Source organism: Leptonotus elevatus, chromosome 6 (assembly GCF_054856555.1).
Source record: "Leptonotus elevatus isolate MCC_2025b chromosome 6, RoL_Lele_1.0, whole genome shotgun sequence".
Taxonomy (NCBI): domain Eukaryota; kingdom Metazoa; phylum Chordata; class Actinopteri; order Syngnathiformes; family Syngnathidae; genus Leptonotus; species Leptonotus elevatus.
This window is the reverse complement of record NC_141244.1, coordinates 22,763,065-22,791,038: the sequence shown is the minus strand read 5'-3', so window position 1 is coordinate 22,791,038 and position 27,974 is coordinate 22,763,065. Positions and strand designations below refer to the sequence as shown.

Sequence of the window (27,974 nt, the reverse complement as noted above, 5' to 3'; positions counted from 1 at the left end):
GGGGTATACCACAACCAGAAGGAAGTCCAACATTCATCAGGGTATCTCGGGCCATCCTAAGACTACTGGGGTGGATACTCATTTAGTAGTGAGGCTATCCCACAATCACCACGGAATTGGTGCCTGCCCGACACCCAACATAATAGTAGGGGGGGCCGTCCCACCCTCACTGGTCTACCAGAGGCCGCCCTGATCGTTTTTGATTTTCCTAACCTGCCCAACTAGTCACAAGTTCAGTTCAGCTTCTGATTCTCCATTGGTTCGAGTAGCACCACGCCTGTGTTCACAACCAGAACACATGCTTCGTTTAGTGCAGTTAACTTTGTAAAGGAATAACCCCCCCCCCCCCCAAAAAAAAAGCTTCAGACCATCAGCAGCGCAAAGGAGCCGAGTGGCGACCGCTCTCTAGACACATTTGAAAGAGTAAACCGAAAAAAGTGGTCTCCAATTGGCTCTTTAGCTTTTTTGTTTTGTTCCGAAGCCAGTCTCAACTTGTATAGCAACTCCAAACTGATGATTATTATTATTTTTATGACGATCGGACTGCTGCGTCCAAGCAAAGCTACCAGCTAACACTGTGATCCAAGCAAAGCACACACCGACGTCAGGATGAAGTTGTGTAAAAAAGTCAACTTGTCGAGAAGAACACGAGGCATCGGGTGAAACATTTTGTCGGTTAAGTTCCTTTGCCCGTTCGACATGGCGCGATTCACCCTTTCGCCAGGCACTTAAATACTCCCGCCCCCGCTTTTATGGCCTTTGTACTCCACGCTGCTGCAATCAGGTCCAAAATAACTAATTTATCGAAACTTCTTAAATGACACGCGTATAAATCCTTCAAGTAAGAATGTGAAATGTTGTCAAAACAGAAAAAAAATAACCTTTCCTTTTAAAAGTGCCTAACAGTATGCAAACCTCTCGCCAAACGTATCAATTCTTTCACTCTTCCCTTCCTTTTGCACGTTATTGCACAAGTGGAGACCTGCCGACATGACCTTCCACTCCAAAAGCAAAACAAAGCACTGTCTGGGGAAATTAAAATGGTTGCAACAAGGTAAAAGGACATGTCAAAGCTTCACATGCAAAAATGATAAAAATGGGGAAAAAATTACATCAGGATATAAAAAGACAACAGTGTTATACTATTATTATTATTTTAAATCCAGGGATGGCTGTGATGGCCGTGTCAAGACAATAAAAACTAGTGACAGCATCTTTTAACATTCCCCCCGTTTTGCTGTGGGTCAAATTGACCCATTGTGTCAAGTTTTACTCTCCTGTTATATTGTGGATTAAATTGACAAGTCAATGTTTGCTTCACAAAGGCTGTGGGGTCAAATTGGCCCATTAGAATCCCCAGTTATGTTGACGGTCAGATTGAAGTTTCAAAAGTTTAACCCTACTGGCTCCCGCTGTTTTGTTATGGTGATAAAGCATACCAACAAATGTGACTTAAAATGTTTTAAAAATATATTTTTATATATTAATAAAGCCGGTGGAAAACGTTATCCTGAAATTTTTGTACATAAGCACACAAAAAAAAAAAGATATATATATATATATTTTTTTTTTTTTAAAAGGTAGTGTAAGAAGGTATCCTATAATTTATGTATACTGACAAGTAAGAAAGGGCCAGGGGAAAAGTAAAAATCTGAAAAATAATACTTGATTTTTACTGGTCAATGTTACCCACAATGGAACAGGAGAAACAAGACAATGTCAAAAAAACACGCACACACAAAGCTAGCAATTAAAAGTTTTAAACTTACATATTTTGTACTTTGTACATTAAAAATACCCAAATTTGTATACGTCAATTTGATTTTGTTTGGAAAAACTCTCAAATTGACCCATAGTAGAACAGGAGAATGTAATGAGGTGTCTCTGGGGAAGACGTTCCACCTCGTAGCCAGCTGGTGGCAGTGTGCTCAAAGAACTGGTTATTTCATGAGAGGGAGGGAGTGGGGGGAAAAATGAATTCATAATCTGCAGCCTTCCCGCTCTGCTCCCTCGTTTTCTTAAAAACACAAACATAAAGAATGTAAAAGTGCTGCTGCTTATGAACTGAGGAGCTGGGTAGAATGTAAACAGCGGAGAGGGACAACAGCCTATAAGAGCAGTAAACACCTAAAAAAAAAAAAAAAGGATGGAAATAAAAGGAGTTGGCTGGTTTCTATTGCATATTAGTGCTGAGTTTTGTTTTGTTTTTCCTGGTTAAAAGCAGCGTTTTTGCATCCTCAATCCAGTGTGGGGTGCCGCCTCCTCCTTCTCCCTGCTTCCCTCTGCACAGTGTCGGGTCCGGATTGACTAGGCGAGTGTGTGTGTGAGGACTTTCTGACTGGCGAGCCATCCGTGCATGGCTGTGTGTGTGTGTGTGTGTGTTGTATGTGAGTGTTCATGTGTGGAGGATGGAAATGGTGGTGATGGTTGTGGTAGTGGGTGGATTGCAGCTCAGGCGAAGTACATGGTCCTCAGGGTGTCATGGTGGATCTGGACAGCTTTGGCCAGCGCCTGCGGGTCTCGGCCGTTACTCTGACCCGACACGTGGCTGCCCTCGGCGCTGCACGGAACAATATATTCAAAGATGAACTATCTTAAAATCACGAGGATAACATTTTATTTGCATTGTTTTTTTTCTTTCCAGTTGTATTTTAAGTAGAGCTGTCAAACGATCACATTTTTTAATCAGATTAATCACATTTTAGAATTTTGATTAATCACAATTAATCGCATGATTAAAAATGTTGATTAAAACATCAAAAAAAATTGCCCGCCAAATTTAAAGAGCAGTGTTAATTTTTTCGACGTCTTCAAAAAAATGTATCCACTGCACACACTCATCCTCCTCTTTTTCTAATTAGTTAATTACTTGCATAATGTAAAATGGAGAAAAAAAAATTACCCGAATGGTTTGACATGAACATATATTCTGAATGTCATACACAAACATTTATTAAATGCTTTAATTTAATGTATGTAGTTTTGTTTATTGCTCAAACACAACCTGTGCTACTTTTACCATCAGATGTCAGCTAAAGGATCATCTGTGGCCAAAATTAATAGTGTGATTCATCTGCGTTAATACATGATTAATGCAATATTTTTTTGTGATTAATTAGTTAACACTAACTTTGACAGCATTTATTTTAGGATTTTTTTTTTTTATTATTATTTTTTTAAGAGGATTCAATGTGTAATCCTACAAAAGTCATAATCTTATGCGAAACCATGGTACCTCTATTTCCGAGTGACCTGACTTGAAAGCATTTTGAGATATGAGCTGTCGCTCAACGTATTTTATGCTTTCAATTGCGAGCAAAAATGTAATAATTTTACAAGAATAATCGCATTCTTTAGGAGGAAAAAAATGGAATTTTAACAAATTATATTTTTGGGAAGGGGGGGGGGGTCAGACTCTTGCATGAATAACATTTAGAAGTGTTTTCTTGGAGAAAAAAATCTCATGTTGTAATCTAATGACATAAAACATTATTTGAGAAAAAAAATATTTAGATTTTGAGACTAGTAGTATTCTTACGACAGAAAAAAAATTCTTACATGTTGGACTGAGAACATTTCCAAGACAAAACTCAGAAACATATTCACATGAAGAGCACTCTGGATTTCATGTAGGTCACACCTCCACTTACAAATAAATGTTCCAAATCTGAACCCGAGCATCAACATTCAGTGCCATTTGTACGGCAAATCTCCTCCCCATGCCTTACCTGTCGTGTTCTTTGTCTACCAGATGGTAGCGGGCGCGGAAGGCCACCAGGTGGGCGTAGTAGGCGGGCGCGGGGATGGACACCGAGCGGGTACAGCGCACGTAGGTGTGGCACAACTGGTAGGTGAGCAGCTGGAACTCGTCGGCCGTGAAACAGTTGTCGTCCCACAGCACGTGGTAGTGGGAGGGTCGACTGGTGCCCTGCCACATGGAGAAAGCAAATATTTGGATTTCATTGCAAATAGTACTAAATTAAAAAAAAAACAATATGCTAATAAGAGAGCTCACCTGTATTCCAGCGTGACTGCAGAGGTAAAAGTCAAACTCGTAAGGATGTGTGATGTCTGTATCCACGGTCGTACCAGCAGGAATGTTTCCGCTGCGTCCAACCTGACAAACACATCAGCGCAACGTCACTCCTCATCAATGTCATCCATCACACACATTTGATCATTTCCCGTTGAAAGACTTTAGAGTGTTGCAACAAAAGCTATATCATAAAAGTGAAAAGAAATTTGAGCAAGGGAAAGAGAATTTATGTTATGTTAGGATTAATGTCTGCTTTTTTTCTTTGTTCGGGAAAGAAAAGGATTGTTGTTTTCTTATTTTCAAGAATAATCATCGCCTGTTGGGACTAAAGCATATTTATTGGGAAAAAGCTGTAATTTCATGTCAAGTTACTGAGACAACAAATAAATTATATCTAAAAAAATATACAAAAAAATTATATCTAAAAAAATATATCTTTATTTAGCCCAATTAGTCTTATGAGAAATGTTATAATCTTGCAAGAATAAAGTCTTATTTTTCAAGAACGTTGTCATTTTACAAGAATTACATCAAATTCAACAAGATAAACAGTCAGACGAAAGAATAAAGTCCTATTTTGGAGCAATTTTACAAGATTAAAGTTGTAATTCTTCTAGAAGAACAATCAAATCTATAATCTTGCAATAATAAAGATGGATTTTATTCCAATAAAGTTTTAGTTTTTCAAGAAAGTCGTAAGAATAAAGAGTCTTTATTAGACTCATAAAAAAACATTTTATGAAGGGGAAAATAGGTTTTTTTTCCCTCTTACAGATGTCAGAAACTTGCAAGATAAGGCATATTTTTTCAAAAATGCCCTATTTTTGACTGTATTTAAGAAAAAACAAAAGATGGAATCCTGCAACAATAAAGTTGGACTTTTCAGAGAAAAATAAATCAGAGAATAAACTTGGATTGTTTGTTGGGACAACTGAAGTGACATTTTTGAGGGAAGGAAAAGTGATGTGATTTTAGGAGAATAAATGAATATATATTTATTTTAAAAAAAAAGCTTTAAGTCCAGTAGTATGCCACTGCATCCTATCTGACAAACGAATAGCCGCTCTGACAAAGCATTCAGTCAGTTCCCACTAATGCCATCCATGAGCAATTTTTTTTATTTCCTCTAACCCACTTTTCAGCACTGTAACAAAAGCGTACAAAAAAAAAACCCGTAAATGCCAAACATTTAATAGTAGGGTATGCTCTTAAAGCTATAAAATCCCATCTGGAAGCTAAATGACTTGATGGAGCGAGCGAGTCAGTCTCGGTCAAACAATTAAAAGACTTAATGCTCTTGAGAGCTTACGTCTCCATGTGAACAACACAAACAGAGTATGCGGGCTCCGGGGGCCTTGAGTTCCACTCCGCAGCTCTTTGGGCCCTAATGCTTTAATCGAGCGCTACTTAACAAGGGGCGGAAAGGTGAACGGCGGACCCCACTGCAAAAGGTAATCAAAGTTGGCCGTTCCGAGTGCTCTGCTGAGAGCTTTTGTACATAGTGGGAGGAGACTTACTCGCTCGTTGCGGTCGGCACAGAAGAGGCGTGTGTGGTGGCGCTTTTGCACCACGATGTAGGTGATGCCCGGCTGGTACTCCTTCTCCAGGCTGATGCAGGCCTCGCGGATGGCCAGCAGCTCATAATACAGCACCTGAACAACAAAAAGCACACACCTAACGTATAAATTGGCAAACAAGAACATACTATTCACAAAGTGTTAGGAATATTCGACCCTAAAATGCACTTTAATCTTTGCAGGTGAACTATTTGACCTTCTCTGAACTTTTTAATGTAACCTACTGATGACACTCTCAAGCTTAGTGGCTACTAAACATACATACTAAATGGCATTTAGTATGCCACTTGTTTCTTGACCTGCCTCAACCCGACATCTAGATTTTGGCCTGTTCTATTGCCGCTTCTCCTTTTTTCTAAAATTGATCTGTAAATTGTATAGTATATGGTAAATCCCACACTACTTCAACCCTGTCACAAATAGCAGCAAGTCTGCAATTAACTGATACCCCCTCACAAGGGTTCCCTCTAGAAGGACACATTTTGGATTATCGGCCGGGCTGTTTATCGTTGTCGATATTTGGCATTTTAACAAAAATCGGCATCGGCCTTTTTACGAATCCAAAAGCCGATAAAGCTGGTATCTCACCGAGCTGTGAATGCTTACGAACGTAGCGAAATTTAGAGTTTTCATCAAGATTTGTAAGATGTTCACACTTTTAACTTGTCGCAAAGACATTTCGAACATATTCAAACCATTTTTCACTGTCTGCGAAGATCTTTTGAAACCTTTTACAAACCCTGACGAAAACCCTAAATTACCTGCATTCATATGCATTTGTCGCTCAGGGAACTTTTCATTTGTGAATTTATTTCAATTTCCACCAAAAAAAGATGCTGACACTGAACTCCCTACCCCTTTGTATGTTTTAAATTAAAATAAAAAGTAATTTAACGCCAATATTTTTTCTTTTACTGCAAATGAATATCGGCTTTAAATATCGATTATCGGTCTCCTTGACTACTAATAATCGGTATCTGCCTTGAAAATAACATATCGGTCTATCACTATTTTGCATAAAGCAAGGTCCTCGATTGCCACAAAGATGCCATCAAATGATTCTTCAAGAGAAAAAAAAAACTTTTTTGATTGGAACTTGTGGCTAAAAAGCAAAGCAAACACATTGTCGGTTCATACTGAAATTTCTATAGGACGTGTTTTTTTATCATTTCTATAGTTCATACTGCAAATTACTCAAATGTCACCTGAAAGGTGACTCTCTCACTCTCTGCAAGTTAGAACCTGACCTGTCTGAACTGGCCTTCTGACACTCCGTCCCTGTAGAAGATGATGCGGGTGGGTTTGTAACGCGTGGACTTGTAGAACTGGATGAGCAGCTCGCGCACCATGGAGGCCAGATCCTGGATCACCTCCTGCCTGGGCCTCTGCACCCGCACGGTGGCACAGTAGCGGCTGGGGTGGGCGTCCATGCTGCCCACCACCTGGGGGAGACAAAAGCACATTGCTATCACTAATGAATAATTGTTGCAAGAAAGTAATAAGAGACAGGCTGCCTGTTCTCCCAAAAATACTCGGCGTAAATACCCAAGATGAAACTTACTGCGGCAATCGAGGGCTTCTTGCCATCTCCGGCAGGCGGATGTGTCACATCTGCTCCCAAGAAGATGACTGGCTGCTGAAACACTGACGGCCTGTGAAGACACACACACACACAAAATGAGTCATTGCTGTAGTGAGCGTTCAAGAGCTAAAGAAGTGAAGGATAGGCTTACCGTTGGTGCGGCACCAAGATGTTGTTGATGCCCCCCAGCTTGACGTTGATCTTGAGGCAGAGGTTGGAGAGGGTCTGAGGGGACGTCTTCACCACGTTCTTCACCTGGACGCACTGCGTGGCCATGCCCAGCAGAGTGTCACCCACGCGCTTCACCTCGGCTATATTTGGACATACAGCATCAACTTACACGTGGGGGATAATCGTGTCTTCTTGTTATCATGTCAATATGTGAAAAGCATGATGGAGACGATTGCTAAATAATACCGAGTTCTAAGTCAACCAGGAAACGTATTAGTCCATTCATGGATCAAGCATCTGTTGTGAATTTTGCAGTTCAGCTCTTTGTTAGATAAACAGTAGTGAAACATTGAACAGTTGGACATTCAAAAGTTTAGAGATGGTCAAAATAAGTTCAGAAGTGAAGTTTATATAGTCCATTTGAGGTTCAACCTTTAATTTCTGCCAAAATATCCCAAACTTTTTGTGATTACAGTAATGTCTTGCTATTCGCGGAGGAAAGTGACAGAGCACTGATGCTAATAGCATAAAAGCAAGTTTTTCAGTGAATAATGGAGGTTAGGTTTATAATGATAATAAATGAAAATGAATGGGTGAATTCTTTATTTAGCTAAAGTTAAATACATTTGCATTTATTCTTTAACTGTTTTTTTAAACATGCATTTATTTAATCTCTAACTTTTATGTGAAACACATTTTATGCAAATCAATATTTACCGTATTTTACTATGAAGCACAACGGGTTAAAAGCCACACCCACCTGGTGTGGATTTTATTTTATTTTTTAAATCCACATATTGGCCACGCACGCAACACAATATTCTTGCAAAATCAGTAAAAATTCAGTAAACAGCCGGGAGCGAAGGTGGTTGCTTCAGTGAAAACGCCTGGGAGTGAATGAGTTAATGTACTTTATAGTTGTCACTCCGGTGACGTAATCTTTTCCAAATAAGTACTTTTTGGTGCACTTTTTGTAACAAGTTGGACATTATATATCTTGTCACGTTAATAGAACCTCATTTTCTTACCATATACGGGGGTTTTGCCTGGCAGGATGACGATGATGAGCTGCAATCCGGCGTAGGTGTTCTTCAGGTGTCTGAACATGGGCTCCACGCTGTCCGCTCCCTGGGCGTACTTGCAGAAGCAAGGCTGGCCCTGGATGGGCATGCCGGCGTCCTTGGAGATCTTGCGCAGCTGGTCTGTGAACGCTCTACACAGACATTTTGTTACATTACTACCTCGTCGACAGCTTTTTTTGTTTTCTTTATAAATGCAACGCTTTTATCTCTTCTCACTTGAGAATGTCTTCCCGACACTGGCGCTGCGTGGCAAAGCAAGCGATGGCCCACATCTTGATTTCTACTCCGGTGTGGAACTGCTTGCCCCTCATGTCCCACACGCCATGACTGGGCGTGGCCACTGTGCGGTTCTGGAATGACAGGTGTAGTCTCACCGTGTGCACTTGTGATTATTGAAGTAAAACGTGCAGACATTTATGAACTAGAACAAACACTACTCAGACAAACACACATCTCATGAATCAATGCAGCCGGGAAGTATTCACAATGTTTCATGTATTTCAAAAAATTTTTTTTACAATGTCACGTTGTGCGAAGAGTTTTGAGGGACTGAATTTAATAAATTTTGGAATGAAGCACTGTGAACGCTATCCAGATGCACTGTATAATTTTACCTAAGTCAAGTTTGAAACTAGCTTAATATTTTCCGAATTTAAAGCTGCTTTCACGTCGTAACAAAAAATATATTTTACATTCTACAGTCAAGACACACAAAGAAACAATCCTAAGAACACACTAAATATCCACTTGTAACAATGTGGTTGAAATTCCTGCCATGACAGCCGGAGGTGGAGCGTTGCAACCAAGTTAGGGCTACTTATTAGTGACGACTTTACAACCCATCTAGTGACCGTTTTGTTTTTTGTTTTTTTAAATCAACAATTTTTGTGGTATTATTGCAGACTTCCATAGACTCTGTCAGACTCCCTTCATTTAGATTGCTAATGAATGGGGTTTGTGTAAAGCCACCACCAACCAGCAAGACTCGACTGCATTTTCCCTCGTGGAGGCAGCACTTCTTCACCAAGTCTCTGTAGTACACTATGCAAATGAATGTAGCAAATGTCTGCAAATGGCACATGCAGCTGACATCAATTTGTCTATATGCGGCTTATCAGAAACCGGATTCCAGTCGGCATTTGAAAATGCTAGATCTTCACACAGCCAAGCAGTGAAGTCATGCATGTGGAAAACTCGGTGATATGTAAATTTGCCAAATATATCCACCAAAATTCATTAAGGCTTGCTCAGACACATTCAGAACTTGGCATCTTACAAAAGATTTATGTTTATGATCGAAAAGTGTTAATGTTCAGAGATTCATAAAAAAAATATAAATAAAATCTTTTTCAGAAGACTACTCCCTACCAATGTTTTTAATGTAAAAAATAATTTTGATTGTTTCTTATGTAATGTTATAATTTCTTGAGATTGGTAATTTGAGTTTTCCATTAACTGTAATCTATAACCATCAAAATTTAATTATGTTCAATGACAGTCTAATACTTCACTTCTCATTGTTCCTCTTTAAAATTCATCTAAAACTAAGAGACCTAATACAGACAGATGTTAATTCAGATTGTGGCTCAGTCTCAACTTTTTCTCCTTTTTCAAATTTTGCTTTAAAAATGCGTTTGTTCCCCCACTTTATTAACATTAAGAGATTGAGCCACAATTACGTACAACACACAAAACATGAAACCGAAGCTAGTGCGTTAGTTTCCCCCGCTAAGGAAAGTGGGGGGCAAGGGTGCAGCATGGCAGACAAAAACAAGAGAATGGGTGTGATTTAAAAGAAGGGTACCATAAAGTGCTCTGTGCTCACCCTGCCGCCGTACTGCAGCATGGGGGCGGGTAGCACTCGCCCTGTCACATGGGCCATCTCGTCACGCACTTTGAACTGGAACTCCTGGACGAAGGGGTCGGCGTCGTAGTTGGCGCTGCGTACCTAAAAGGCAGAGGAGGAGCGAGAAGTCAGAAGTCAGCTTTAAAGACTTGAGTTACACGTAACGAAGGTTTGTTCTGTGGGGGCTCACCAGCCTGCTGATCTCTTCCTGTCTGTCGGGTGCAGAACGAGCCGTGGCCTTGATCATGGTGGAAGTCTGATTATCAGTCAGCTTCTTGATACATCGCTGACCGGCTACAATGTTACACACCTACCAAAAACAACAGAGAACGTCACTTTTCTCTCTCTCTCTCTCTTTCTCTTCATGGTTGTTGTGCGTTTTGGGTAGATGGTGTCGCTCACCTCCAGGGGCAGGTAGGTGTGCTTTTGCTCCTGGCCCACCTGCAGACAGGGTAGGTGGGGGTACTTGAGCTGCAGGCTGTACTTCTCCCTGAAGTACTGGGCTACAGTACGCTCCACCGTCTGGCCATTCTCCAGCTGGAGGGGGAACCTGCGAGAAAACAAAATGGTAGCTACATTAAAACGCGGCTTTCTTGTTCACAGGCAGATCCTGCAAAATAGTCTAACAGTAAGGCTGAACTTGGTAAAACCACGTTCCATTTTTCCGCTGCATACTCCTGGAACACTCACAGTCTTTCAAACTCAACACAACTGTTACCATGTGCAAAACAAGGGTGAACATTGGAGCTTCCTTTGATAGGTGGAGGGACTAAAGGCATCTGAGAGGATTCAGCATCAGTGTGGAATTATCAGAATTTATCCTCGAAAGGGTAAATTTAGCAACTCTTTTCTTTTTCTTTTTTAAATTGAATGTAACTGCCATGGCTAACGTCAGCTTGATTACCGTGCAAGTTACATACAGTGCGTGTTAAATGGCTTTGGCCAAAGACTCAGAAAGGTGGGGGATCAAATGTTTTAAAACCATATACTCCCTCTTTAATGAGTATAACAGAACATAAAAATGGTTCATTTAATTTATAACAAGCGTGTTCTAAAATAAAAACAAGTGAATTATCTTCTGTGAACCATTATGAGCGAGAGGCAATGTGCTAAATTTAAATTGTTAGCACTGGAGTTAATGAGATACAACCATGTTTAATGGCATGTTTTTACAGTTTTGATACTTGTGGATAATTAACCCTGGAACATTATTATTGATGTCCCTAAAAAAATCAACATCAGAGTTAAAATTTTAATTACAATGTACAAATTCATGTACAGTTACACCCACAATTACTTCTTCTTCTTCTTCTTTTTTTTAACACGCATATGATTTACAATAGGGACTGAATATCTTAGAGTGCAAATGTAGGTGACAAATCCTTAAAGCTTCAAGTATTTTGTTAGTTTTAATCTTGGGTCATTTAAAAAATGAATGAGGCTTTTTTTAAGATGACAAACGGTGAAGGGCTGCTTCCCTACTGGATGACTAATTCTGACTCCATAATGAGCCAGTCGGCAAGCATCTGGTTTACTGGGTTTTTGATGTGCAGCCGGTCTTAACCGCCCCCGTGCAAATGACCACAGAACCACGTCGCCTTGTACCAGGCCCCGAGGGTGACTCACGTTTGATGGCTGGCCGGCCGGCGGGTCACGTTGCAGACGCGGTACTTCCTCCGCATGGTTCCACAGTGCGTCACTTCCACCTTCAAACCTAATAAACACAACAAAACGAAAAGTTTTCCTCTCAGGCAAAATAAACTTTAGTCCCACGTCTTTACCTTTGATTTCTTTGGTGAATTTGACCCGGTGCGAGTCAGTGAGAGGGCGGGGCTGCTCATCTATGTTGTGGATGTCCAGCACTTCGCACATGAACTGGATGACCGGTTGGGCCTTGTAGAAGGCGGTGGCGGACACTGCCAGATAAAAGACAAAGCATGTCATGGCTTGTATCGCAACCGTGGGCGACATGAAATAAAGCAGCCAGCCAGCATCAAAGCATTTAAAGGGGACAAATTATGTAAAATTGACACTTTAAAGTGTTCTATACAAATTGCTGTGATTCCGGAGTGGCGTCCAAGAGGGAAACTGAACCACCAAGTAAATTTTTCTGAAAATGTGCCTGTGAGTGAGCCCTTCTGAATTTCCAAACCACTGTTACCCAACAGTCCGTCTTGTTTACATAATGCCACTCCCACAACAAGTTTCTTCGCCCATGACTAAGCAACCAGTGAGTGAAGATTCACCGTCTCCGAGCATTGGCCAAACTACACCACCTGAAATGCTCCGTCAAAGTCAAAAGGTAAGCAGAGCTGCATTGAGGGTTTTTTTGGATGTAAAAATATGAGATCTGATAATCATGGTATTGTCTCGTTTGTATGAGGCAGGGTACACGGTCCACTACGATATATTTAAAACGGGGTAATTTCAGCAACACAAAAAAATTATTTAAAGTTTGCTCTAATTCTTGGTTCTTAGGGTATTTTGATGAATGCATGTTACAGACCAAGACACCTGAGAACCATTTTCAAATTGTTATACGGGGGGGGATGCATGTCTCCTTCAAAGCACTGTCTAAGACTCAAGATGTAAACCCAGAACATTTGTCTGTTTGTAGACTGCTACGTTAGCTTCCTGTGCTAGCAACTAGCTAATACAGGTAAGTGCGACGGTAGGTTCAGCTGCTGTCATCTAACTGATTTCTTTCACCAACTTGTATTGAGTGACGTCAAGATGCACGTTGTCACATCCGCCATGATACACCACTTTTACCACAAGGGGACCCAACCCAGCACCCCCCATCCACACACACACACACAAACTATGAGTCAGACAAGCTAAATGCAAAATTGAATTGAGGGGTGTCACTTCTCTGTAATTACATTTATTTAAAAAGAAGAAGTGTCTGAGTGTGTGTCTTTTAATGTGAGAAACAGACTTTCCCCCCACACAAGAGCACTTAGCTACCAAATTAGCTTTGAAGCATTTTATATTTATGACAAAATTACGATACAGTGTGCGACCCGCACTTAAGATGACGGGGAAAATAACACAATGAGATAGAAGGGAGAGGTAGTTTTGAAGTAGTTTGGAGCAAAAAAGCTAGAATGGAAAGGAAATGCTCCATGTAGCCAACACACACAGATCTGACATTACACACAGCCCCCACCCTGCCCTGTACATAGGACCGTCGTGCACAGACAGACACGGCATCAATACACACACATAAAAACACACGATCATCTCTCAAAGACACACACTCATGCACTCTTTAATACAGCCCCACTCACACTACCACACGCTGCCTTGTTTCCATAGCAACCAATTAGTCAGCTCCCATCCAGCCCAAGGAACCTCGCTTCCTTTCGCTTACCCATAAGCGTCATTTGACTAGCCCAGGTCACAAGTGTTGTACAGCAGTCCGCAACCTGCCACTCACCGTCAATGTTGAGCATCATCTTCCACATGGCGGGCCGCACCGACTGGTGGAAGCCGAACCACACCTCCCGGCCTCCGCCCAGGGGGTGATCGTAGCCCTCTGGTGCTGAGAAGAAGGAGCGGCCCACCGGCGTGTACCTACGAAGGGGGGGTTTCCATCAGCGCTCATATCAACAAAGTTATGCAGCATTGTTGAATTTTTTCATGGCTTTAATTAATAGGCAGATTGGCTTCTGTCGTGGTTCCATTAAATTATTTAGCAGGGTTTTTTACGTATAGCTTTAAATTCCATCTTAACTGTCACATATTTTGAAACATAGTTTACAAAGTTATCTAATCAAGAAAATGTGCTCCAATGTGCACCTTAAATAAAAGTGACAACTGATGGGCTAATGAAAGATTGCCTGAAGGCTGATTGGTGTTTACAGTACACAATATGAGCAGTCAAGAGGGCATTGGCGAGCTCTTATTATACTGCATTGTGGCATTGAGGTGCAAAGGGCACACATTTTGCAATGTGAAAATGTGTCAAGATGCCAATGCGATAGCAGGGCCTCTGTAAACAAACCCAAATGAAAGATGGATAGAGGCACCTTTTGATAAAGCTTTATAGAAGCCACAGTGAGATTAGTTATGACGGCGCCCTTGCCGAAGCTGAGGAAAGTGATATCAGGTTAGAGGATGGCCTGGCTGCAGCCAATGAGATCCCATTTGAGCCTGGTTTGATTTCCGTTTGGATGGCGGTGTCGGATATTGTTGCAGAGCGGATAGACGGTACAGTGAACCCGGTCATTGAGGGAATACGTTCCAGACCAACCTGCTTTAGGTCAAAATGTTTTACCCCTCTCACTGCCGTATAGCGGGCTGTGAATGATGAACCACGATTTAGCAGAGGTGTCGGAGGGATTCCATAAAACTCACTTCATGGACGGCAGGTGTCTCAGCACCACGTCCACGGCGTGCACAGGGTTGGTGCTAATGGGCTTGTCCAGCTCCAGCGGCTCGGACATGCTGCGGCCCGTCAGCACTTCGTGCAGCATGTGCCAGCTCACCAGGGACACAAACTTGATGGAAACCTTGAAGGGACGATCTTTGCCCCCCTCGCCCGGCAGAGTGACGTCAAGGTCCACCTGAGAAGAGGGCGGGTAAAGTTACAACAGTCAATAGGTTTGTTTGTTGTTTTTTTTTTTTTTTTTCAACAGGGAGGAGGACAATAATAAAATAGTAGGATGAGGAGAATGAAGACAAGAAGGACAATAAGGTGGACAGGTAGAAACTGTGTGGAGGAGGACAAGAAAAAGAAAGGCTGAAGTGGGAGAAGGAAAAGAGGAATAACAATACAATGAGGATGATGCGAAGGAGATGCAGAAGACGAATGAGGACGAGGATGGCAATAAGGAAAGGAATGTGAGGAAAACAAGGATCAGGAACACACAAGGAGAAGATGATGTAGAAAAAAAGCAAAGGAGAAGTATAAAAATATTGTGAAGCTGTCAAGATGGGGGGGAAAAAAAGAGGATAACCAGTACGTGAAGAACGAGTAGAAAAGATGGAGGACATGTAGAAGAAGGTAGGGAAAAGAATGTCAAATGAGAAGAATGAGAAATAGTGGAGGATGAGGAGAACAAAAAGGACAAGGAGGACAATAAGGAGAAGAATGTGAGAAAAAGAAAAGGAGGCGAACAAGGAAAAGATGTAGTAAGAAGAAAATGAGAAGTGGACAAGACAAACAACACGAGGAGGATGAACAGAAGACACTGGACCAATAAAGGAGCAAGAGAAGAAAAAGATGAGGACAATTAAGAGAAGAAAAGGAGGAGGACAATGTGTAGAAGAGGCAGGACGAGGTGAAGTTGAGTAAGTTAAGTAAGTAATAGTAAGAACAAGGAGGGAGAGGAGAAGAAAGCAAGAATGAAGAGAATGAGTGTGAATGAAAAAGGACAAGCAGTAGAAGAAAAAGAAACAAAAAGTGCACATGAAATCTAGTAAGCGCAATCTTTAAAAGCATCCAGACTGCAGCGTCCCTATGTTTTTTTTTTTTTGTCCGATATGAAAATGTCTGTAAGTCAAGTGTGTGTGAGTGTATGTGGTTATCTGACCCCCGCGGGTGCCACAGGCAGCGGGTTGGCCGTGTACAGACTCCTCTTGCCATCGTAGACCGGCCTGCGATCCCCGAAGATGGTCACCTTGAAATGCTGCACCATGGAGTCAACCACCTCCCTGTGACAAACCAGTTCATTCTTGTTACCGTCACGCGGAAGAAGCGCAAACGGTGTACGGGAGGGGGTGGGGGGTGGATGCTTACCTGTTGACTCGTCGCGGGCACTTGTCAGGCTTGATGTCCACCTCGTAGAGGTATACGTCCATCTTGGGGATCTCCACCTGGAAGCAGTTGGCCAGCAGCTTGATGGGCTTGCCCATGGTGCCATAGCCGGGCCGCCGAGGCATGGCGAACAGGGACTGGGCCCCAACGGCTCCTGCAGGCGGAGCACACAATGGAGGAGGGGATGAGTACTTTCAGCCTCTCTGGTACGTGTGACATCAAAATTTAAAGAAAAATAGCACTCTATACTGAAGCCTTAGCTCCTCAGTAATGATATTGGTCGTTCTTCATAGAGGATAAAGAATATATGCCTTAAGCTAATTGAGTGAGTTCAGTGCCACCAAACGGCATTTGTATCAAGTTTTTAGACAAATGGGGAAAGAAAAAGGCAGAACAATGGCTTTTAGTTCACCTAAATCACCTCAAATGTACATATTGGGTTAAGGGCAGGGTGAAGGAGGATGCATTTAAGATTCTTTTTTTTATTTTATTTTTTTTAAGTACACTAGTTAAGTAAACACTCGGTAAAGATGTAAACCACCGTAGAACCTAAGACGCAAAAGTTAATATGTACAACATTAAGTAAAAATGTAGCTTTAAATGCAACACTGAAATAAAAACAAAGTAACAATCATTAACTTAAAATGTAACACTTCAGTAAAAACAAAACTAACAAAGCATGACAACTATATTACAGAGTTAAAATGTAAATTAAATGAAAAACAAACATAAGATTAAGCTACAACAAAACAAATACTGTACAGACACAAAAATCATAACAAAAATGTTCCAAAATGTAAACATTTACTTAAAACTTTACTTCCAGGGGGTGCACCAACATGCTTTGCGAATGTTAATTTTTACCTTGATCTTACACTGGCCTATCGAAAACTTTAAGTCTTAAACAAAACAGAATAGAACACAAACACGCACACAGTAACTGATAAACACATCTGTTTGTGTCTAACGGCAGAAATTCCAAATGTCAACAATACCGTGGGTGCTACTACGGAGGGAAACCACACAGCAGAATGAACTGTGAGTGACATTTCCAAATACAACAAAAGCCCCCATCGCGCCAGCCCTTTCTCCACGCTCTGGGAATCCAACGTATTTATCGCACCGAGATGTCTTACACATGAGTCACTCTTGGCTCCCCTTTGGACCCCCTTACAAAAAAAAAAACACAGCTTAAAACGTGCCGCACACATGCCTGCTGAGTCTTGACTGCCATGTCACGCTTGAGAAAACATTTTAAGTCACCGGGCTATTTAAATATGGCACTCGTATTTCCCCAACACCACCCTCACAAAAAAACGAGAGCTTAAGTTTTGTAAAGCCTGCACCAGCAAATCTAAAGTGATTCATCGCAGATTTGACTCATGTGCACGGGGGTGAGCTGAGGCCCCTTCAAAGGGGGGAAAAAAGTACCAAAACAACACAAGTCTTGACTGAGTTGTTTTGTTTGTTTACAGTCAGTGCCCTGCTTCTCTGGGGGAAGTCTGGAATTCCTGACATGCAAAAAAAAAAAAGGCATGAAAAGTTCTGTTATGATAATTCCCTGAAGGCCGCCCTGTGTGAGACACAAAAGATGGAGAACAGATATTCCTCAAAGCTTTCATTAAAGGCCACAGGGACACACTTGTGTAGCGGGCAGACCGAGGGAGCTGTCGTCTTAATCGGACCATAATTCAATTTGGGCCCGGATACGAGCCAGTTTAGCACAGAGGTTGCGAGGGAGTGGCAGGATTAAGTGGGAGCAGGCGTGGACATTTGGCAACATTAAAATCTCGCCACGCCGAGCTGGTTTTCCTTTGAAATGCAAGACTTCCTAGTTTTCGTAGACAACAATAAGGTGATGAGAGTTGAGTCGACGACGTCATTAATATTTTTTCAGTACAGTTATAACAATAAAAACATTTTTAAAATACACGAATGTCGTGATGCCTTTTCCAGTCAGATTTAAAAAATAGACAGTATCACCAATCCCTAAATTCAATGCTGGTACTTTAAGGTCAACATAACAAAGACGAGGAGCTCGCCCCTCCAGCCAACACTGCAGTCATGTGCCGTTATGTTCAGCATCAACTTGGTTTTTGAGTTTCAACATGTTTACCATGTTGTCACTATGCTGCATAAAAAGTAATGGACCCGTGTTGCTATAAGCGGATCTGCATTTTCCTCAAGTAGGGCAAAAACATCATTACAAACATCATTAGCGACGAGTCGACGTCAAGCTGTAAATGTCATTGAGGAGTAGCGCGGTAGACTGGTCTGTACAAACCCGAGGCATGAGTCACAACGTCCAGCTGTTAAGACTCGGATGTGGCATTCAGCAGGCTGTTCAAATTATAATGAAGTATTTGACGACCACAACAACAACAACAACAAAAATGTTTGTTGTCCTGCTAGTGGTTTAAATCGAATCCACGTGATTGTCTCTGGCCACATTCTTTGGCTTCCTGCAAAGAGCTTGTGTCTCTCGTATGTGGACTAAAGTATTGGGACGCCTACCCACTGTGCCTGTATTCCCACTTCCCACTACTCTAGGTTGTTTAAACAATTAAATGCAAATACGGGAAGTACAGAAATGGCTGTTTAACACTTATGGACAGCAGCAGGGTGAACTAGGCTTTGCATGTTTTCCCCCATGCTGAGTTGTCCTTCAGGTACTCCCTCAAATATTTTTAGAATTGAGCATTCGACCAGTTATCCCATAAAAATTGATTCTGCATTATTAAACACTTTAAAATTTGCATGTGAGTTGCAGATATGATTCTTGTCCATTTGGGGTCACCATCCACACAGCGACTTGGCCTGGTGAGTGACGTGGGTGTCAGCACATTATAATGTAGAGTTGGCTGGCTGTTAACTGGCTAACCTGTTAGCAAGTCTGCATGCCGCGTTAAGTGACTCGTGGATATCAGCAGCTCGTGCATAAGTCTTATCATTAATATTGCGTGTGTTTATGCACCATTTATTGAATAAAACGACTTGACAGTGCACAGGCGGCTGTGTCCTAGACTACTTGCTGCGCCGTTATAATGTGTTCTGACTACTGACTAGCGATGGTAGGCTATATTATACTGGCTAACATAAATACATTACCTTGTATTGTCATTTACTGCACGGTTGGGGTAGACATTTTCTGTGTTAAATTATCCCAAACTTTGGACATTCGGTCTTTTACAGACTCTTCCTCCTGGCTCGCTGCCTTTGTGCCAGCGACACGAAGCACTGCTTGTTGCAACTGCAGTAACTTTATCCCATGTGGAAAAATGATCCCTGCAAAGCTTCCATGCAGGCCGAGATCTTACTTCGATCTTTTTGTTAATCAAATTATTTGAGTAACTCGATAATCGTTGCAGCCCTATGCTAGGCTATTCCGTGATCGATTAGTCAATTAACTAACTTAAGCCCAAATTCTGTAGGCTTGGACAGTAAGATTTCAAAACTGCCAAACATATAACATAAAAAGTACTCCCATTGGTGAATGAAACCAGTTGTGGCTGAGATCCAAAATGGTTGTGGGGACGGTGAGAAGCGAGACCGACATCCATCACCCCCAAGTACACAAACGTCCACACCACTCACGAGTGCACACACACACACACACACACACACACACACACACACAATACAGCTGTTGTGTTTGTAATCCACAGAGGCTTGAGCTGTAGGAACACAGCACAATGGCGTCAGTCACACACACACACAAACGCAGATTGATTGACAGTGTCTGACTCCTCCCCCCTCCACGTGCCCTTCCTGGGCCTCTCTGGGGTGTCGCATCTGGCGTTCGCGGGAGTTGCAGCCAACGCCGCCACATCCTGCACGGTTAGTCACTACGACGTGACAAAAATACCAGAGGAGGAAGAGGAGGAGGAGGAGGAGGAGATGATTGGACGAAGTCTCTGTGGTACAGCCTTTAGGGATCAATGGAGCCGAGCCAGGGAGTGTCAGCTTTTTTACGCCAATTTGAGCTGCTTTAAGTCAATTTACGGACAGGCAAGTAAGTCAAACATATTGTCAGTGTCAGATAAAAACATCCCAAGACCACTTTATGGCCAAAGCATCTCCTATTGCTGCCAGAACTGTCCTTCAAAAACAATACTTAAGAGATTTGAAAGGCAAAAGCAGACATCCCTTTTTTGCAGATTGAGTAAAATTACTTAAATTAGGCTAGTAGGCGAGGCTCTCAAACCCTTCACTGAAATATTACTAGTAAATCAGCTTTTATACAGAAGTCTGCTGCAATTCAGGAATTGTCAAAGTAGGAAACTTTCCAAGGGAATTAACGGAAATAAATCAGGAATTTACTCAATTGAAAGTTGGTTCGTAATTGGGAACTTAAATATGGTTGGGGAAAATATTTTATAATAATCCTGACTAAAGCAATCAGAATTCCTGCAAAGTAATGTTGAACTTTTTTTCTTTTTTTAAATGAAGAGGCTCAACTTTTTGAAATGACGGGCTCTTTTCATTTAAGATTTAGAATGGGACTTAGTTGGCATTTTTGGATGGGGCTGCATTTTTGTTAATTTTTTTAACAGGGTGGGTCAGGGGTGATGAGTACTTTATAACTCAAAGTTCCTGTTTTTGTTCTTTAATGAAATAACTTAATATTGAATTAAAAAAAATCAAAACTTGACAAAGTTCTACTTAACAAATAAATCTATTGAAAGGTCCTGCTATTCAAATGCATTATTTTGCATGGTTTTCCATCCTTTGCAACACTATTCGGAAAACCCTTCTACACGAGGTACCCTTTGCTACAGTTGATCACAAAATTTGCATAAACTGCAAAATAGCGGGCGATCCAATATAGCCAATTATATAGGTAGAAAGTCTTATTATGTGGTTACATAACATAGCATTACATCATCACACATGGTCAATAAAAGGTTGTGAACAGGCTAAAAGCAGGTGCCGCGAGCATCCTCCACTAACTATTGCAGTGTGAGAGAGTGGGTGGTGGTATGCATGGTGAGAGTGTGGTTAGGGCCTTGCCAGTGAGTCTTTTATAAATAGTCATAGACACGTAAATTTGTCTGCACAAGTGAAGAAAGGCCTAATTAACCAGAGAGTACAGTTTGTAGAAGCCAATTTGAGTACAGTATTTTAGTTACCGTACAAATTTGCGAGAGTCAGTTAGCACATTGAAAGGACCAAGCATAGAAAGCCCGCTGGTGGTGTGGTGTAGTGGTGGTGATTAGCCACGTTGGGGGCATTTGTGATAGCAGGCGGGGGGAGTGCGGTGGGGTCTTTTATTGTCAGCAGACAGCCTGAATGAAAAGAGCGAGATGGATAGTGACTGCAAATGAAGCCCGCCTTAATGAGACTACGCTGAAGCAGCCTATTTATCCGAACGGGTTTTTCCATTGAGAATAGGAGGCGGTGACCACGGAATTGGGGGCGGAGGCAGGCAGTGACAAAAAAGAAGAAAGAAAAAAAAAAGAGCGGGAACATGGATGGTAAGAATGTGGCAGCATATTCTGTATCAAATGATCCTGTCAATTACATACTAAATATGCAAACTGCATTTCAAAAGTGCTGAATCATGCAACTCAAAGCCCATCTGGGAACAAAACGTAGCGTATGAACAGGTACACAGTGAAGGAGGTTATCCCCCACAAAATTAACTCATTTAGATTGTTCAAAAATGTGCAACGTGATACTGGAGTGTCAGAAAACTAAGTTTAGTTTGTCTTCAAAAACCCCCTCTTTGTCATTCAATCGTCCAGTATGGAAATACTATCCAACACTTGCTTTCAAATAGGGACATAAATCATAACATTTTGTGTTCTCCTGTCCTGGTAAACATAAACACCCAATTTAATATGGCTAGGTAAAACCTGTCCCGGCATACAGATTTTTAGATTCATCATGAAAGTTCACCCGAAAGCAAACTTTTTGTTCTGTGGGAACTCAGTAGAATCCTTCAAAATCAGACAAGAACTGTTTCGCCCCTCCGAATATGAATCAGAACAATCCTGGTATGAGATCTCCAGTATGACTGTGACTAATTTTCGCTTCAAGTTTAGCAAGCTGTGTATCAAAACGCATTTGACTTATTTTGTGCCAGGGGGGAGCCTGGCCCATATTTATGTGGCAGCCGGTGTTAATCTGGTCAGTGTCGCCTTTCAAAGCTGGTGGCCGGTTGTGACAGTCATTTGCATGTTCTCACGCGACTCTGCTTGTCTGCTTATAAACGGCAAGTGCGACTGAGCGCGCAACATGTGTGTGTGTGTGTGTGTCTGGGCGATGCGAGAAGAAGGTCGAATTTCGACAGGAGGTGGGCGGCGGGGGCGTTTGGCCACTGGCCTAGTCGCAACATCAAGGCGAGAGTGGAAAGCTCAAGGCTGACTAGAAGCTAACACACACACACACACACACGCGCGCGCACAGAGGGTGACGCTGTGAGCAAACACCGCGCTGACCGGGGGCCCCTTCGTGGCGGACATTTTGGGTCGGTGTCATTACCTCACTTGCAGGCGCTGCGATCAGAGGCTCACTGTTTACATCCTACACAAGATTCCGTCCAAAAGTCGAGCAATTCACGGAGACGTCGCAATAGAGCTGCTGATGATCTTTTGTTAAAGTGAAAAAAAAGATTGTCAAATGAAATAATTGCATCTTAATTTATAAGAAATAAAAGTTAAAAGGTCAAAAAAGTGAGGCTCACATAGATTCATTAAACACGGGGAAATATTTTTCAAGGCTATTTACTAACTAGCGTCAGTAATAGAGAAGTTCAATACCACTTTTTCTCAGACAGATAACCAACTTTTGAGTAGTCGCCAATACCAAATACTTAAACCACTACTACATAAAATTCTCCCCAAAAAATGACAGATAATTTAAAAAAAGATATATATAAAAATAGTATCTTTCCAAAAAAAAAACAATTTGAAATTAATGGCAATTTTTCATTTCTAGTTCCTGATCATAAAACGGTCACAAGAGGGCGGCCAACACTGGTATCGGCCACCGTCACGAGTACCGTTACCTTAAAGGTGTATTCAAGGATTTTCTCGGAAAGTTGCAGCCAAATGTCAGTTTGTCACGTTTTAAAAAATGCGCATGCAGAACACCATCCTAGCAGCTCTCCTGCTCGTCCGAGGGAAATTGTCGCTAACGTGCGAGCTCATCTTAATCATCATCTTCATCAGTCTGCAGCCGGCCTCACTTCATAGACTGATAATAATAATAATAATAATGCATCGGATTTATATAGCACTTTTCTATTTAATTAGACACTCAAAGACGCTTTACAATGGAACTGATACATTATTCATGCACTCACACATCCACTGTGGTGGCGGTAAGTTACTTAAGTAGCCACAGCTGCCCTGGGGCAGGCTGAAGGAAGCGTGGCTGCCAGTGTGCGCCTACGGCCCCTCCGACCACCACCAAACATTCGCACCTTTTCTACACCAGTGCGAGTAGCACTGGTGGCAATGTGTGTGAAGTGCCTTGCCCAAGGACACAACGACACATGACTTGGGAAGAGTGGGGATCGAACAGCCAACCTTCTGGTTACTGGACGACCATCTCCACACCCTGAGCCACGGCCGCCTCTTGCGATGTCCTCTTGCGGCTCTCAGCTATTTTCAAAGTACGCGGCGAGCTCAGTGGAGCTACAACGATGAATGGCTGAATCCGAAGCTCAGCGGCTACATGCGACAAACGCTCGAAGTGCGCATGCGCAGGTCGACGTAGAATGGCTCTCTGCCGAGCAACGTGAAACGCCAATGAAGAAAGCAAGGCAAGCCTCGTTACGTTCCTAAAGAAACAACATGCGATCGGGAGAGTCACCCTCGCCCACGTTGCGCTCCTGTCGTTCGTCAGACGCATTCAAGAGTTTTGATCGTCCCTTTAGAAACGCTACGGAGGCTTACCTTGCTTTCTTTATAGACGCTTCACATTGCTGGCAGAGCAAGCCGCCATTCTACGTCACTACGCACTGAATGCGTTGCGACGTAAATAACAATGTAAATAAAAGTCCAAATAAAGTTTCTACAAAATGTTTTAAACTGGAAATGATTTATTAAAAATGAATCTCATAGTTATGTTAGTAACAAACTAATTAATAATCTAGAGCAAACTTGTCATTACAGTCGGGGTTCCTTTTAAAGGAAAAATTTGCCACTGCTCGTGAATTTAGAGTATATCGTATTTTAACTTATTGAATTGAGAATATCAGTAGCCCTGACGATGGTGAGCCAGACAAGACGGCTTTAAAAGCAACAAATCAATTGTAACTTCCTCTGTTAGCAACTCAAGATAAACTTAGCTCCTCCCTGAGATACAAAACAAATTTCTCAGTCAAGATGTACGGGTAGCCTATGTCAATTTGAGAATGTTGGACTGCCTTTCGTACTGGATCGCAAAGAAACACGTTTCATTCGCTTCATGGGTACTGTGAGCTCTTGTAACAGTATTGTCAGCATTTAAGATGCTCGGTTACTGGGAAAACACCTCCTGCTCCCTCATGTTACATGCCACAGGAAGTGCCTGGACACTAATGAGGAGGACAAAAAGGAGGAAGAACGGGGGGGCGTTTGTGAAGATCAAATGATGTCAACTGCGCCTCCGGCCAGTCGGTTTTGTACGGTCACATTAAAGTGGAACTCTTCTATTACAGCGGACACAGCCGGGTAGTTTGTGCCGTTTAACCGTCACTGGGATCACAAGGGGGGCGGGGGTGGGGGGGGGGTGGTGAGTTTGCCTGTCAAGGACTCAACTGTTGACATTTGCATTATTACAAGACAAGTACAGTAGTTGTAGGTGGGGGAAATCTGTAACAGTCAGCACAGTGTTTGCGATCAGAGTGACGTTTGTTTGTCATGAAGAAATGTGAAGGGTTCTTCCCTTGGTTTCATGCGATGAGGATTCTCAGAGATATGGGGGGGGAAAATAAGCCACCCAAAATGAAATTGGGTGGACATGTCTATGGTCACAGGACAAAACGAGGGAATTTGCCCAAATGAAGCCCAATCACAAGCAGGTGCCATAAACAGATGGATGACTCAAAATGGCAAAGCTTTGTTTGTTTTTTTGGCCTACATCTATTGAGGATTCTCAGAAAGCACCCGACAGCACTTTCAGCGGAATTTACCCAAAATGAACCCTGAAGCAGCGATTCAACACAAACAGGACAAAATACACCTGCTGTTTGTAATAATTGCGAGCACTTTGGAGCACTCGACAATGGCAGTACGCGTTTTAGCAATGACTCGAGGCCTAACATGAGAGCAGACACAGCATGTTTGCCACTACCAAATATATTGAGGTTAGTGAAGGGTCAGCGCCCCCACCCCACCCAACCACAGCCTCGAAAGAAGAAACCACTGTCACTGGCACCCTTACATATTAAATACAGGGAACACTCACAGATTCACCATTCACAAACATGGCAACTGGTGATTTTTTCCCCCTTTCTGTTAAAGATGACAAACTATTAGCTGAAAAGTAATTTAAGGGTTCTGCTTCTGATGAGCTTGAAATGATATCAAAAGCCTTAGTTTGCGGTATATTTAGCCGTTTAGCTATTACTATAGGCAGCAATCAATATTTTTATGGGACGGTGTCTATTATTCGCTATTGTTTTCTATACACCCCTAACTAGCATGAATAGTAAGGATTTAATCACTGCACATTGTTCCAAGTGGTTCCCTAGAATAGAGTAGATCAGTGGTTCTCAACCGTGGTCCTCAAGTAACCCTATCCAGCCTGTTTTCCATGTCTCCCACAACTAACACAGGTGTTTCAAATGATCAGCTAGTCAGCAAGCTCTGCATGAATGAAGCCTGATAACGATCCTCAGTTGTGTTGCCTGAGAGAGACATGGATAACAGGCTTGATAGGGGTACCTGAGGACTGGGCTTGAGAACCAGTGCTCTAGAGTCTAGAGCACTGTGATGAGGAAAACTATCCAATTTCCCTGAATTGGTTTAAAAAAAAAATTGCGTTTGAATATTCCATCGAGTATCTCATCGGTTAACGGAGTAATCAGATAAAAAATAATAATTTTGAGTTATGTTAAAAACAACGTAATTCAGTTACTATTTTGCTAATGCCTTATTTTTTTCTCATTTTTATTGTCTTATTTTGATTTCATGGAGGACTGCAGAAATCAGACTACTGGCTGTTGAGAGGCTGAAACGAGGACGGCTCCTGTATTTCTTATATTTTTATATATCGGCTTGACAGATACATAGTGAAGCTGAGAAAATAATTTATAAATATATATTAGCGTTTCAAATAAAATGCTGAAGGGGCTTCACAGATTTCTGACGGAGCTATAAGCCCCCCTTGGCTGCGGTGTATCGTCAGCCCTGGCTCAAAGTATAGGATTAGGACAATTTTGAGTTAAACAATGGCTCTAACCGATTAATCAATTATCATAAGAGTTGTTGATTAATAGATTAATTGTTGCGGCTGAAGTGCAATATATGGAAAAATTATTGCTGCGAAGCTTCGAGGCAGACCTTAATGTATTTACTTACTACAAATAATGGATTCTCTTCAAACTATCTATGCCAGTAACGTACAGTGACAGGGCAGCAGAAGGCATTTAATGAACCTGTGTACAGTTACCTTTGTGACAACAGGTGGGGAGTCGTAATATTTTTCTCATGTAAAATATGAACTTTGCTCAAAATTTTTGGGAAAACGCCACATTACGGTTTGCAAAAGTCTCCACTTGGTGTGTGGCGGTGACAGTCTCCCTGACTACAGTAAACAACTTGGCCGGTTGTTAACCTGCAAGGCCCCGCATCAAACAAAATGCGGTAAAATTCAAGAAAGAAAAAAAAGCCTCACCTGTAGTTCCGATTTCCATTCATGAGGTCACTGCCCGGTTTACTTCCCGGGTTCCACTTGTCAAAAAAAAACTGCCTGGTCCTCCCTGCTTCCTCCCTCCTCCGGCTTCTCCTCCCTTCACGCCGGTGTCTCCCCGCGGCTCAGCGATGCCTGTGCCCCCGCAGAATGGCGGGCTCCGGGCCTCTTCGAGCCCGCCTTGCCTGGGGGAAAGCTGTCAAACCTTAGGTCGCCCCTCCACCACCACCTTTCCGTTGGCAACGTGTCCAATCCCGGGTGTCGCTGCGAGCGCGGCGCCTCTCGGTTTAGCTCAGTTTAGCTCGCTCGTGAAGCCTCTTTTTTTTTTATGGAGGGGGATTAAAAAGTATCTCGGCGGTCAGGAAGTCATCGCAGCGGGGTTGAAGAGTCCAGAAAATACGGAGAGGCGCATTTGGGGTGGATTTAAAACCGTGTCACATGTAATTACACGTCGGAGAAGCGGGCTAACGTTAGCCCGTTAGCTCGCTTGCGACGAGGTGGAATTGTGACGGTTACTTTTACCACGAAGGGAGGTAGAGGGAGAAAAACAGCAAAAAATGGCACTTTCACCGGCTAAATTTTTCGACACGACGCCGGCGTCGTCGTCTTCGAAAGCCCGGTTGCCCAAAATCGAAAGAAAAAACGGATCCAGCTGTCAAATCCTCGGTGTACGCCGAGAGTTGAGAGATTTTTTCGCCCGAGGATGACAGATGAAGTGTGAGGCTGGCAGGCTGGTTGGGGATCTCTCCGAAGGCGAGCCTGCTAAATATGGGCAAGTCGGGCTCTGCGCCGGTGACGTCACGGCCAGAGCTCCGCCCTCGACTTCCTGTTAAGGCGCTATTACGTCCTCCGTGATGCTGTCAATGTCATTTTCGCTCCCACATTGATTTGAAATACTTTTGTGTTCCATATATATATATATATATATATATATATAAATATATATATATATATATATAATGTGAAAAACAGATTACCAAATTTAGTGCAACTAAAAAGCTTTTTGGATGACAGTTCTGGGCCACTGCAAACACAGTAGTAATACAGTAATATTGCATATTTCTCATATTGTATGAA

The 27,974-nt window shown here is 42.2% G+C and overlaps 1 protein-coding gene across 2 annotated transcripts; it reads right to left on the bottom strand.

Moving 5' to 3' along the window:
- ago3a (argonaute RISC catalytic component 3a) lies at positions 1 to 27,657 on the bottom strand. 2 transcript variants are annotated; one of them, XM_086077534.1, is made up of 19 exons: positions 26,883 to 27,657; positions 16,038 to 16,209; positions 15,832 to 15,952; positions 14,654 to 14,862; positions 13,734 to 13,870; positions 12,076 to 12,210; positions 11,921 to 12,008; positions 10,697 to 10,844; positions 10,485 to 10,604; positions 10,253 to 10,396; positions 8,665 to 8,798; positions 8,395 to 8,579; positions 7,347 to 7,506; positions 7,175 to 7,265; positions 6,861 to 7,055; positions 5,554 to 5,688; positions 4,016 to 4,117; positions 3,729 to 3,928; positions 1 to 2,560 (listed from the first exon to the last, which is right to left on the bottom strand). In XM_086077534.1, the coding sequence occupies exons 1-19, from the start codon at positions 26,899 to 26,901 to the stop codon at positions 2,452 to 2,454; spliced, it is 2,604 nt and encodes an 867-aa protein (XP_085933660.1). In that variant the 5' UTR covers positions 26,902 to 27,657; the 3' UTR covers positions 1 to 2,451. The 2 variants fall into 2 exon arrangements, with proteins under 2 accessions (XP_085933660.1, XP_085933661.1); XM_086077535.1 differs by having other exon boundaries at positions 10,274 to 10,396.
- Between the last annotated feature and the right edge of the window lie 317 nt (positions 27,658 to 27,974).